Source organism: Vanessa atalanta, chromosome 1, assembly GCF_905147765.1.
Source record: "Vanessa atalanta chromosome 1, ilVanAtal1.2, whole genome shotgun sequence".
In the NCBI taxonomy this organism is placed as follows: Eukaryota; Metazoa; Arthropoda; class Insecta; order Lepidoptera; family Nymphalidae; genus Vanessa; species Vanessa atalanta.
In genome coordinates this window covers 5,354,820-5,368,837 of record NC_061871.1, presented here as the reverse complement: position 1 = coordinate 5,368,837, position 14,018 = coordinate 5,354,820, and the positions used below count along the sequence as shown (strand labels likewise).

Below are 14,018 nucleotides of genomic sequence, written 5' to 3'. Positions count from 1 at the left end.
CGATCGATTAAACACTATAGAAATTGGTGTCCAGAAGCCTCATCTAGTAACCAATAACAATAAAATATATAGTATTAAAAACCTTCCCGATGAAAACAAATGTGCGATCTTCAATGACAATCGGTAAAACGTTATTAAAGTTTGTTTCTCAAACGGATATATCAACATTTATTTTTAGGTAAACAACATAGCGAGCCGTCCTATCTTCGCATGGGTGCCATTTATTAATAAAGAAAATGATATTAGTGATTTTTTTTTATTTGTTCCCGAAATTATCTCTACCTACAAACAAACAAATTTTACTTATTATATTAGTATAGATATTGGTTAAAGTAATGCGTCATTACGTCAATATGAAGCTTAAAATATCATCCGTGTAATGGCATGTACATAAATATAAAGTAAAAAGTTCATGTCAATTAGCTATGCTGTTACTTTACTTGATATGCATTGGTCTCCATAATAATTTATTACTTTGTCATCGGTGAGTGAGCTTTAATACTGCTAGCGATGAATGATTTTATTCCGACCTCTTGTAAAAGGTTAAGTACAGATCATCCTATAAAGACATGTTTCCGAATTCTTTTGTTTCAAGCTAAAAAATAAATAATAGCCAACATACCATAACAAGATACCATGAAAAGATATATTGACATCCGTGTCGAATAAATCATTTTAATTTGAATTTAAATTACATAAAGCGTTTATAAATAGTAACTTTAAATTATGGCAACTAAATAATTTTATTTTTATTAAAAAATAAATAGCATGTGTCATTGTACACCAAATTCAACAACAGATTAAAAAGCATGTAATAATTATAATAATACACAATACGATGATCGTTCTTTAATTCATTATAAACCGTTATACAAACATTTTTCTATCGGTATCAAATGGATAACAACTTCTAGATTTATTCATTTACGAAGCCCTATTAAATTAATTAATTATTAATAATATAAAAAAAATATCTGCCTTCTTTACTTTTAAGTCGTCTCACTCACACTAAGACATATTGTATGCTCGTGCATCACTCACTCGTACTAATGCACGTTGATTATAATCTCTATGTATTTAAAACACATAAAATGGTTCGAAAAAAATGACAATTATAGGAGAAAAAAAATTACACAAATAAATTATGTCAGAATTGATATGCCTGCAGTTGTTTTAACATTATATAAATATTAATTACGTATGTATTTATTCGTGTTTTTAATATAAGTTAAGTTTGGTATAGGTTACATAATTTATGAGTGAATATTGTTTTATTTTTTCCTAATTTTCTTTAGGTTTTAAAATAAGTTGTATTTTTATTTTCTTACATAAATTTCAACCAGTATTTATTCTCGTATCAAATTTAAACTTACATATAATTTTCATAAATATGGAACATTTTTAAATCTTGTACACATAAAGTAAACAGAGTATTTCCTGAAGCTTATGAAAAATATCTATTTCGCGCATCTGAGATAGCTTGCGCTGAAATTGTTGTCTATCGCTTGCATCTGCGCCACGTCTGCTCGAGACGCGAGCAAACACATTAACGTAACTAAACAAGTGCAATAACATAACACGAAGAATGTTTTAAATCTTATATAAAATATAATATAATATCTATATATGTAACGGAACATTGTCTTTTTAAATATGAAGTTAGAACTATAATGTACGCTTAAGTATTTATAAATTACATTTTAAAAAAAACCATGGTATAATCGCGTAAATACTAAACTCGAATGAACCACCACGTGAATAGTTTATTCTATTTTTTGTAAATAAAAAAGACTCGAAGAAAAAATGCGGTCTATTTATAACCAACCACCGGAAAAATAGAGCGTCGAAAACAAAGTAATTTAAAAAAATAAATCAAAATGTTCGGAATATAAATTAAAATAAATGGTTAGGATTATTCGTCTAATGTTTCGTTGTAATGCCTAATTGACACATAAATATGTAAAATATATATATTTTAAAAGGCAATAGCCTCTGTCACTTTTGAAATAGCCTTTCATAGTATGTGAAAGTTTCAATGTAAACGAATTAGTATTCTTTGCGATAATACAAAAAAAAAACACAAACGGACCTTTTTAAATTATTAATTATTTGGTGTGTTGTTAGAAGCCTTTTCTTTTATTAACAAATACATTATTAATACCTTTATATATACAAGTATTAATAAAATATATATTGAAAACCTCATAATTAAAAACGATATTATCATATATTATATATTCAGGAAAAAAACTCTATGTATATAAACATGAGTTCATGATTCAAATAATCTCAATATGTCTTTGATTAAATGTTATATATCGAGTTTGGATAGGCAATTATTTTTTTTAAAATACGCTGTCGGCTCTGCTATTGTTATAACAATTTTATAACCTTTTTGATACTTAAAATCATTATTTAGAATATTATCATCATCATCTCATCAGCTAAATAATATTCGCGGCAACATATATATTCGTAAAAACAAGAAAAATGTTTCTAGAAATTCTGATATACTACTATTAACAAGACTAATGAGGGAGATAAGTAATATAGGTTCATAAATATATAAGTTTTAAGATTTTAGATAGAATTCAAGTATTTTTTATATCTTATTTACATAATAAAATAAATTGATTCATAGAATTCCACTGAAAGGTTGTAACAAAATAATAGAATCTTACAAATGAGTGATTTGATGACTTTTGCTTTGTTGAAAATTTAAGGTTTCTCAAGAGAGAAAAATATGAAGTACTAAAAATGTTATATTTATTCAGTATAACAATAGATTGTTCGGAAAATTCAAGCATACAATTGTAAAAACTATTTAATGGAGTTGTGTTTCGTCGGAGAATTAAATTGTTGTTGGATGAACTACGATTTTTCTGTACAAAAGTTTTATTGAATGTCAAAAGAGAGTTTTACCGCAGTGTACGGGAGTCTGGTGTAACAATGCGAGAACATGCAGCGCTTCGGTCAAGTTTTGTTTAATTGAATTTAAGCGTATGAGTTTAGAGTTCCTTAATATAACTCAGCACTATATAATGGAGAGACTCCTTTAAATTTTATTTATTATATCTTTCCATCAGCAGTAGTAATATGTAATGTAATTATTATAACATTTGTACACACGTAAAAATAATTTTTAACTGTGTTTCGAAGTGATTGAAATGAGTTCTTACAGAATAATACTGCAGTAATTTTATCATAAAAAATTAATATCTTAAATAAAACTTGGTATTGCGTTATTAATTCTTATTCTGGGAGAAGTGAAAAAACAATTATAAAATTAAAATTTGGTTCTTAAATAAAATATTACAATTTATCGTTGATAATTGCATCGCTTGAGTAAAATTATTTAATTAGGTATATTGTTGAACATATTTTCGGCGGAGATGACATACCGAAAAACTACGACACTGTTAACTAGAATTTATTTGTTTTACCAAAATCACTTACGATTTGTTAACGCGAACAATGAATCTTGCAAATTGTTAATTGGAATTTTTGTCACATTACGTGTCTCTTGGCGAGGTGACGCGTAAGCTTTAACGTTTAAAATAATTATAACGCCAAGGTTCGCAAATTCAGCTTGTGTTCTTGTCAAATTAATATCTTTAGTCTTAAGGTGATAATTTGAGACTTCATCAACTTAATATATAATATGTATGTATGTAAATTATGTTGTGATATTAATATAACGAAACCATACATTTCGTTTTGACAGTTACAGTAAATACAAAGCTGAGTTAAGCATAACTTATTTTTAAATATCTTCCTAAATGTACCGTTATATGATTATTAATTAATAACCAACCTTAGACTGGATATATTAAACCGGCTCTCTAAATTGTACAAAATTAATTATTAAATCCATAAATAGGCGTTTTTTTTAATTGTACCGTAAAAAAAACCAATGGTCAGAATATACTAATGATATGTGTAAATCTTATTATATATATGATCTACATATTTTTATTGACAATAGCAGCATTTAATAATATCATTATTCTTTTTTCTAATCAAGTCTAAACAAAATCATTTGTATAATAATTTTATAATTTTTATTACATTTTACAGAACGAGAAATAAAATTGTTTAATTTTACGCCGGAAATATAAACTAAAAATAAAGTCCTTCCAAGTATAATCCCAGATGTATTTATAAAATTTCACATTTACAAAATCGTAAATGACATTTGACCTTTGGATTTCCTTACGGACAAATCAGTAACATAGTATAGATAGCAGTAAATTAAAGAATCACTTTTGGTCTCTTACCGTTATTCATAATTTTTATTCAATTATTATTGGTTTAAAACATTTTAGAATATAAATGTTTTTCAATTGTATTATATCACTAGAACTTTACAAAGGACTTAAAGCTTAACTTGGCGGTCTGGTTTCATGGCAACTTGCCTATCATTTTGTCGGCATTTCACACGTGTGAATCTATTTATTATGCGTAATAGTACTTAAACGATTTTCGCGATAATTCTATTTTGTTATTTAATTCAATGGCTATTATTATCAAGATGTTTTTGAAATTTTCCGCGCTACTAAAATAAATAGGTTTTTTTTTTAAATATATTTCTACGTGGAGTAACAGATAATTTAGTTTAAACTACAACATACGTATTGTTAAAAAAATACGATTGCTTATGTATCCTCTTCATAGTGAAATACCAATTTACAGGGTGTGTAAAACCAGATATATATACATGTATTGTTAATGAGAAAAAAATTATAATAAAAAAATTATAGGGTGCGGCTGTGACGAGCAAGGATCATTGACTTTCGTGATATATGGCGTGTGTTCCGTCAGGCCGACCTATAAAAGTAGCGAGCAGGATCTCTCAGCACAGTATATATGTAGCTTGTGATAGTGTAACTTATTAATTGGAAAGGTAAGTCTACATTATTAAAGCTTATTTAAAAAGTTGGCTCTTAAGTTTGATTTTTGGTTATGTTTAAAATTTAAAAATAACTCAACAATATATATTTTTTATTTTAATTTTAATTTACAGTAATTCAAATTGTCATAATTATTTCAATAAAATTTTAAATGAAAACATTAATAAGTTATATTTTAGTTTAAATGGTATGATTGTTTAACAAATAAGTATAGTTTTTACTACGAATATTAAATTAGCACATTTGAATCTAATTTCAATATTATAAAATTTATCATGTTATGTCATATATATAGTGTTATACATTTAATTTTTTAAAGATGTATATAATTACCGAAGACATAATATTAAATTATTATATTAAAAAAAGTTAGACTCCATCTTGGCATGTTTTCCAATTAACAAGTCTCGTACAGCTCTAATTTACCTGTATGTATTATTTGATTTGAAATATATACATATATACACTATTGAAAAATACATACATCGATCTAATTTTATTGCTTAAAATTGTTTAAAATTTAATGTATAAAATTGTATATTTACTCAGGGATATATTCGTTTAATTTTTCTATTGAATATGTATAGCGGGATTATTTAAAAAGAATTAATAAACATTGTAGGTGACAACTATGAAATTGTTAACAATATTATAAATTCTAGATAAACATGAAACTGTGTCTGGCTCTCTTCGTTGTGGTGGCGGCCGCGGCATCCACCTTGGCCGTGGAGAGGGGCCCGCTGATAGATTCACTTGAACCAGTCAAATCTCGTGAATTGAATGAAGTTGAAACTCAGAACAACAGACCAAAAAGATTCCTCTTAGGTAATTGCTTTTATACTATCTTAATTTGAATTCTAGTTTATTTTATTGTATGTACATATAACTGAGATAATGATTGATACGTTTTTCGAATTGGGCTTAAGCCGCTTTCACGCGAATCGATTTGAGTTGATCAACTGCTCAATCAACAGGGATTTGAACTTTTAACGTGAATGTTAGTACCACGACTGGTGGTTATAAAAGTTTTAAGAAAATCACTTAGAAATGAATGAGTACTAAAAATATTACCAAAAGCTATAAAACTATAGACAAATAAGTGTGAATTACTACATAATTTTACATTTTACTTACAAAATACACGGAATATCTTTCGTTTAGTCTCCAAACTCACTCAAATCATTGAAATCGGACCATTCATTTTGTAGGAGTTGAGTTACCTACACATACAACATAGAAGATTTTTATATACAAAAAATAACCAAACCAAGGTTTTAGTATAAACAATATATTCTCATAGATAATATCAAGATAATTTTTCTGTCATTTTAAGTGGATTCATTAAAGTTTTATTGCTGGATGTTTATAACAAAATTTACGTTTCAAATTTGAATATGAAAATGGCATTACATTTTAATGTGGTAATAGACTTTAGAGCAAATGGGAGTATAGGAGTTACTTGTATAACGAGCTATTGATATGCAGGGCGATACAGCGTGAAATTGTTGCCAAGTATGGCGCGTGACTCCCTAGGGACCTAATTTTGTAGCTCCGGTATTGATGTCTGATAGTGTTGTCGAGTCCTTTGATTAAGTTAGATTTTTAGAATTTTGTTTTTTTTAGGCAAATGGAGATTTTCTTTTCTTTATTAAAAAAAAAAAAACAACAACAATAAAACGTCACGTTACAACGTCATTGCGTGTTAAATATGTTCTTAAAAAGAACGTTTTTTTCTGGAATTTAAGTATTTAACGTAAGTAAGTCGTTTTTATTAAAATATTTGCTTTGGTAGGTTACAAAATGAGAAAATTGATAGATAAATACTTACGTATAGCAAATACTCAAGCGATTATCCGGTTTGTATCGACTCATCGTGTTTACCTCTTTTATTTATATGAATAAGTCTTATAAATTTAAATATAGAATAAATCTTATAAATTAAATGTTCGGGTTAAGCAAAAGAAAATATATTATCTGCAACAAATAAATTCTACGCGAATAAAATCATTCCGTCGTTAGATATTTAAAATAATTTCATATTGTAAAATTCAAATACTTTTATATTTTCTCGTATACAAATAATAAAAAATTTGATTTTGTATAATTTCTTAGATCAGTAGTGCTATTCTGTAAAAACTCACTTCGTTACTCATTTTTATATTGGTTAAAAGAACTTAGCTAAAATAATATGGAAAAATATAAATAATAATAAGTAAAATAATGTAATTATTTTACTTTAGGAGCTGGAGCTCTCGGGGCTGGAGTCGCTGGAGTAGCCGGTCTCGGTGCAGTTGGTCTTGGAGCTGGTCTGATTGGTGCCAAGGCTGGGTTAATCGGAGGTGCCTTAATTGGCAGTGCCCTTCACGGCAGGAGTTTGGGCGGCGGTTACGCAAGCGGCTACGGTGGATATTATGGCGGCGGATACGGATACGGCGGTGGTTATGGACATGGCGGATACGGCGGACACGGTGGATATCCTTACGGAGGATACGGAGGATATGGCCACGGATACAGGTAATTTTTTTATTATATTACTATTTATATTAGTACATGAAATTTTTAAATATCAGTCTTCATAAATAAGGGCATGACGTGATAAGATAAGAGTTCTTTACGTTCACTTAAATTAATATAAAGAAAATAGGTACTCTATAATTGCAGACTGGAGATAAAAATGGCCGTAGTATTAGAATCTTGATCAATTTCGACTTCTTTATGAACATGATGATAAATTTTATTTAAATTGCTATCAAGATATTATCATCATTGCTTATGAAAGGAGTCAGCAATCTTAATATTATGTAATTTTTATTTTTATTCAAAACCAGCATCGATATTATTTATGGGTCGTAATTTTACATCTAAGAATAAAAGCAGTCGAACGACGCAATTTCGTGAATAGAAATAGGTACCTACAAAATGTATTTTTATGAGAAAGTATTCGTCGGCCTGGAAAATATTTTATGAAACAGGAATAAGAATATCTTGAAAGGTATTACGTAGATAAGGAGCTTCTAATTTAGTACCTGATGTTGGCGTGAATATATTTAGTCGTATATTTATGTAACATGAGAAAAAAATACGATAAACTAAGTTAGTTATTAGTTTAAGTGACAAGTAATCGATAATGCTCCCCTGATAATCAATAGCTTCTTCTGTTAAGAAGATTTATACGTTTATAAGGTGGTGGAGCTTCGCTTGTCTGGGTACCACCCAATTTCACTTATTCTAGGACCAGGCGGTATTACTTTGTTTTGTTGTGATCCGGTTAGAGAATCGAGTACGCCATTGTGACTAGAGACAGGTCAGACTAAATAATATATATAGGATGATCCATTTGTCAGTCCACCCAAGAGGTTTAAATAAAGATTAAACTTCTTGTTTTTGAAGTGATGTAATCAATTTTATATTTTTTTTTCTTTTGCAGGACATACTACCCCACGACGTACTACGTATCCGATCCCTGGTGCTGATTGTGTTATGATTTCTAGATTATAAATAATAATTTTCGAAGTGTGCAAGAGATGTGTGTGACTATCTCCCGACTGACACATTTTAGTTTATAAGATAAATAAAATAATAAAATTCAAACAAGTTTTTTAATAAGAAGCTATAAAATATAAACATCTTATCAAATAACTTACACTACAGGTAGAATTTATGTTTTTTCAACTTTATTGGCAGCTTTATATATTCAACTTTATAAGATATACTTGAGTATAGAAAAGATTTATTTTGTCTCACTAAGTATTAATTAATATTTTATATTAAGAAGCTCTCTTAGGATACTTCTATTTTATAAATTTCTTATTAGGTGTTTTACGTATAAAAAATCGTAATCACGAGTGAAACATTATAAAAAAATATAGATAGATAAGATAATTGTGTAACGTGATAAATAAGCATATATTTCGTCGGTTTATTATATCATTGCAACTAAACACTAATATAAACCAATGTGAATAAGTAACAAGTCCATATCAGTAATTATTATTTAAAAGCTTTACACGCGTTTTATGTGTATTTCGTCAGGTGATAAGCATAAAAAGTCTATCCGGTGTCCTTCCTTGCATTTGATGCTTGCTTATTATATTATATATATATATATACAGAAAATTTCATCAAATTCGCCGTGGTTTGGCCGTGAAAGACCAACAGATAGAAAGGCAGAGAGTTATTTTCGCATTTATAATATTAGTACAGATGAACTTATTTTCTAGAAATGACTATCGCATTAATCAATACAATACAATAAAGCAAATCCTAGTAATGCTTCATTTAAGTATACGAAAACTTTTGAATGATTACTTAAGAAATCTGACAAGACATTCCAAAGAAAACTATACGTTCAAAATATAAATTCTACTAAAAGTCAGCTGCTATTCTGCAAGAATTCACTAAGTATCTCACGCGTGTAAAATTCATATGTCTTATTATTGTACGTTATTTTGACGGGATCCTTTAAATATTATTGTGTTAATAACAATTATCATGTATTATGGTCAATGTCACCTATCGCTTTTTGATATTTCACAATCCTCTTCTGCGATTAATTTCGAGTTTGTTTTTATATAATATAATGAATATGAATGAATGCTCTACAGAATTCTAAAACTTAGTTACAATGTCAAGATCAATTTACTTATATATATATCTTGCAACAAAAACAGACTTATATTTATTTTATTATATTTTATTGCCACGTTCAAATAATATAGTAATATAATGCGATTATTATATTGTTTACAATATTATAATCTTAAATTCATTGATATTTAAATTGTTATGTTTTATTGGAAAACGAACGAAAAACGAACTATGAAGTAATATATTATGTTACTAAACAAATTTATATAAAAAAAAGTTATTAAAAAATCCGAAAAGAAGCACTTATTGTTGTCTGTACGTCGACGACTCATAAAATTAATGACTTTTTGTTCGTGGCGCAATAAATTTGATAATGTCCCGATGACTTCAAGTTAACATCTCGCGAATACCTACTTTCGCTACCGTTCGAATGCATCTCTAATTGTCTTGAGAAAGCACATCAAAGCGTTGCAGACATTACCTAAAGTGTAGACAGACTCTCGATAACTGAACCACGCGACAATGTCAGTCACGTCGCCTTTCGTCGACGTCATGTTCAAGGACGGAGGACACCTTTAAGCACTAAAAAGGTTTAGCCGCCTGGCTCGAAAAATCGCCAATGATGCAGCTCATCACTTTGTCATAAACCTTTAAAGCACACGTAGAATATTAGATTCAGTGGTAATATTGTACATTCGTAGCAACATCGAAAACTACAGCAGCTGAATAGAATCGATCTCGGTTTGAGGATTACTTTTGCTGCAGATACTATGTTTTCGAATGATTTTAGTTGAATATTTTAGTTTAATTTAATCGGTAAATTTTGCGAAATGAACAACTGCAGATTATATAAGAGTAAAACTTGTATTGTACGTGTAAAATTTTCTTATAAATAATGACATACATTGTATAATTTGATCATATTTTTTAATTTCAAAAACTTCTTTGTTTTTTTTTTGTTTGTATCGGTTATAATTGTCAATATCCGGTCCGGTATAAATTAGTCTAATCAAGAACGGAAAGTTCCTACCTTTTCATTCCAAACCTAACAAATAATTTCGAATTTAATCTAGCTAGGCAAGAATAGGGCTTACTAGCGTGTGCATGAGTAAGATATATTGTCTCGGTAGAATTTACATTTCGAACCGATGGTAGCTTTACGTTAAATACAATTCTGCAAAATGACGAGACCAAAGTGCTTGTAAAATCAAGTTTATTTGATTTGATTCAATATTCAATATATTCATACGCGAAAAATATTGTTGTATATGTTCTTAATGAGAAAAATGTAAAATACATAAATAATTAGATAGAATCTAATACATACTCGTAGTAACATTTCGAAATTAAGTGTTTCAATATTTGACACCGTGCCAATATACCAAACAGTTAAAATATATTTTATGTTATCACTGCTGAAGTTGTAGCTGCAGTTCTGTGCGAAAAAAATAATATTTTAGGGGTCGATTAAGTGGTATCGAAACGTAAAGTTACGAAAAATTTTGTGATATCGTAATTTGTTTTGAGATCTGCTGAATAGCGAAAAAGTTAAAAGATATGATCAGGCTTATTAAACACACAGAAGGCAATAAATTTAAACGGCAAAAGGAGGTGAGAAAGCGAGAACTAATAATAAATAAAATATGTCATATTATCTCAAAAAATGTGTAAGTTGACCAGATAGATATCAAAGAATATAAAAAAAAATTTCTTGGTACAGACAAAACAATAAATAAAACAAAAGTGCAAATGTAAACTAAATATTTGTCAATACTTGAATATACAAGATATTATTGTAAATATACTGTATCGAATAGAATCGTAAAACTTAAAACGGAGACTGCAATATATTTTAAAATTTAATGTAAGGGTAGAAATAGTATTTTCGACGCATCCATGCATCATGATATTGCTCGGGCGCTGTAATAGTGGATAGAGGCGGCGCGGCGCTGGCGTCGAAACAGCATTTAACGGAGATTAATGAGAACGGTCCACGCCAGCGCCTCTTTAATCTCGCTTACAAAAGAGATGTACGATTGTGACTGAGGTTATCGATACCTTGTATAATAACGAACTAGACAAATATTTTTTATAATTCACAAAACATGTGATCTTTAACGCAAATATTGAATTAGTTCGCTGTTAAAATACATATTCATGTACAACTTTTAATGGTAACTGGTAAGTTTATAGTAAGTTATGTGGACTTTAATCAGTTCAAATTAATAAAAAATCTAAATGTTTATAATATCGTTTGGGCTTGGGGGATTTCGATGCTGGGGCGTCATCTGGCGATTTACCATCAGTGGGATAACTTATGCACAAAAAAACAGTCGAATTGATTAGCTCCTAATTTTTTGCGAAAAAAAAGCGCATAGGAGAGAAGAGATAATATTTTATAAGGTAGAAAAAAAGAGACCTTAAGTGAGAATTTAAGTGTATACTATTGACCTTCAATAAAATGCTTGTAATTTACGCCTTTTGTTGTGCTGTTGTTTTTAATTTTGGTTAGTAATATTAAATCGGTAGTGTATTAAGTAATATAATATTCTCTCTTTTGGAAGAGAGTATTGTAGAGAGGGTAACGCGTAATAATAACGTTTGGTTTCAAAATAAATAAGTTGTTTATTTTCTATACCACTTTACAGGGATATTCGAATCATTTGTCTTCTCAGGATAATGGATATTTCATTCTGTTTAATTCTACGCACGTAACTACTTTCGCGAGCGTTTTATATTCTTGAATTTACCTCTTCTTGAGTCTCTTTTCTTATCCTCTTGTTTCTCTTGTCGTAATGCCCTACTTCTATTCCGTATTCAAACCTGTAGATTTATATTACTCTTTACTTAATGCAGCGAGATAATGAAGTTCATTGCTGCAGTCTCTTTGAACCAGGCACTCTATTTTATAAGACGTTTACAAGACGAAGTTAAACGAACATTTGTTTATTGTTATCGTAATTCACCCGATCAAGTATGTATGTATTCATTTATGTTTTGCATTTTCTAATGGAATTTTCCCATTGTTTATTGTAATTTAGAGTATATTAGTTATAATAGTTATCATTTCCTATTTATTTGTAACATCTTGCCTCTTGGTTTCCTGAAGTCTATGCGAATGATTTCGTGAAAAGGCACGGATGATCATGAGGGACGACCAATTAAATTTACCACCTGTAGAATAAAACAGTGCCAGAATACCTTACTGCTCCATCGTTTAATATCGTTTGCAGTGTATTTAGACCAGACATTATCGTGGTCAGGCAAATTAAAAAGTAAGAAGAAAAATATTCGCTACGATAAGCTTATTACGGCGTCTCCAATAGGTACTCTCAATTCTTGGTAATGAAAACTTTCTTCTGATATCAATTCTAGATTATGTAGATGCAAGCTATCCTGATGACTGGGGAGCAACTCAGTAAGCTTGAGCGACTTCAAAATATTGTTATCGGGTTCATATTCTGCCTCTGAAATTATGTCAATTTCTCTGAATATCGTTCAAGACTCAAGTGGCTTCCTGTGTGCGCTATTTAATGCTATTTGCTATTTAAAGATACAATTTGAAATTCTTGGGGATCCTTCCTTATTAAGATCTTCACGGAACCTTTTAATAATTCCATTACTACATCTGTTAAGAATTATTACCCAAATAATAATTGGACGACTTATATTAATTTCCTGGTATTGTAACATTTTATACATAATTTTGAAGAGAAGCTTATTTTCGGCCAGAGGAGAACGGCCAATCTAATACGGAGCGTATTAGATTTAGTATGACGTTACAGAGTTTACTAGTAGACGATCGAGACGCTTCTAACAGTACGTCATTTGTCAAATTATGATAGGTAGTTAAGAAGATACAGATATGAGAATAGATGGACATACATAGCCCGCTGATTGATGAAACAGATACCCTCTGTAGTCGAGTTAGAACTATACTACTTATTTAAAAAAAAACTTTTGTATCAAGATTTTCTATGAAGATACATATTATACATTGTATATTTGTTATAATACATTAAAAGTTTACATTCAAATCTAATTTACTATTAAGACTTTTATGTACTTGTATAGATAAAATAAATAACGGGTATTATATTAATAGAGTACCAAATGTGATTCTCCTTCAAATCGGTGTTTAATCTTAGATCTTACCACGAAACATAATACCAAGAAATTTCATGTAATATAAAAATAAATAAAAAGTATTCGTTGAAGCGAATGATGAATAAAGCTCGTTGTAAATAATTTTATTACATAATTTCACCTTATATCTCACCGGACACTACAAATCATATAAAAAACGATCACAATTATTTTGCAATGCAATACAATGAAGCCCTTGTTTTTCCTACAACTGAAAGAGATCAAAACTTTTCAAATAAAGCCAATGGGAATCCTTGTTTACTGGCGGCGTTGCCCCTTATTTTGTTCAAAGTGTAATTTGCGACTCTTGGCTGAACTATTGTTTTTATTGCTTTGAACGAATCACAGTCGAGGAATTGCTTCAATCAAATCTGA

The 14,018-nt window shown here is 29.2% G+C and overlaps 1 protein-coding gene across 1 annotated transcript; it reads left to right on the top strand.

The window, feature by feature from the left end:
- Positions 1 to 4,825: 4,825 nt before the first annotated feature.
- LOC125066457 (acanthoscurrin-2-like) lies at positions 4,826 to 8,454 on the top strand. Its single transcript, XM_047674534.1, has 4 exons — positions 4,826 to 4,903; positions 5,573 to 5,735; positions 7,151 to 7,424; positions 8,338 to 8,454. The coding sequence occupies exons 2-4, from the start codon at positions 5,579 to 5,581 to the stop codon at positions 8,381 to 8,383; spliced, it is 477 nt and encodes a 158-aa protein (XP_047530490.1). The 5' UTR covers positions 4,826 to 4,903; positions 5,573 to 5,578; the 3' UTR covers positions 8,384 to 8,454.
- Positions 8,455 to 14,018: the final 5,564 nt, after the last annotated feature.

Excerpts from the sequence above, each read along its gene's own strand:
- LOC125066457 (XM_047674534.1), top strand. The coding sequence starts at position 5,579 with ATGAAACTGTGTCTGGCTCTCTTCGTTGTGGTGGCGGCCGCGGCATCC. Across the intron at positions 5,736-7,150 it reads ACCAAAAAGATTCCTCTTAG|GAGCTGGAGCTCTCGGGGCT; the intron begins GTAATTGCTTTT and ends ATTTTACTTTAG. Across the intron at positions 7,425-8,337 it reads GGATATGGCCACGGATACAG|GACATACTACCCCACGACGT; the intron begins GTAATTTTTTTA and ends TTTCTTTTGCAG.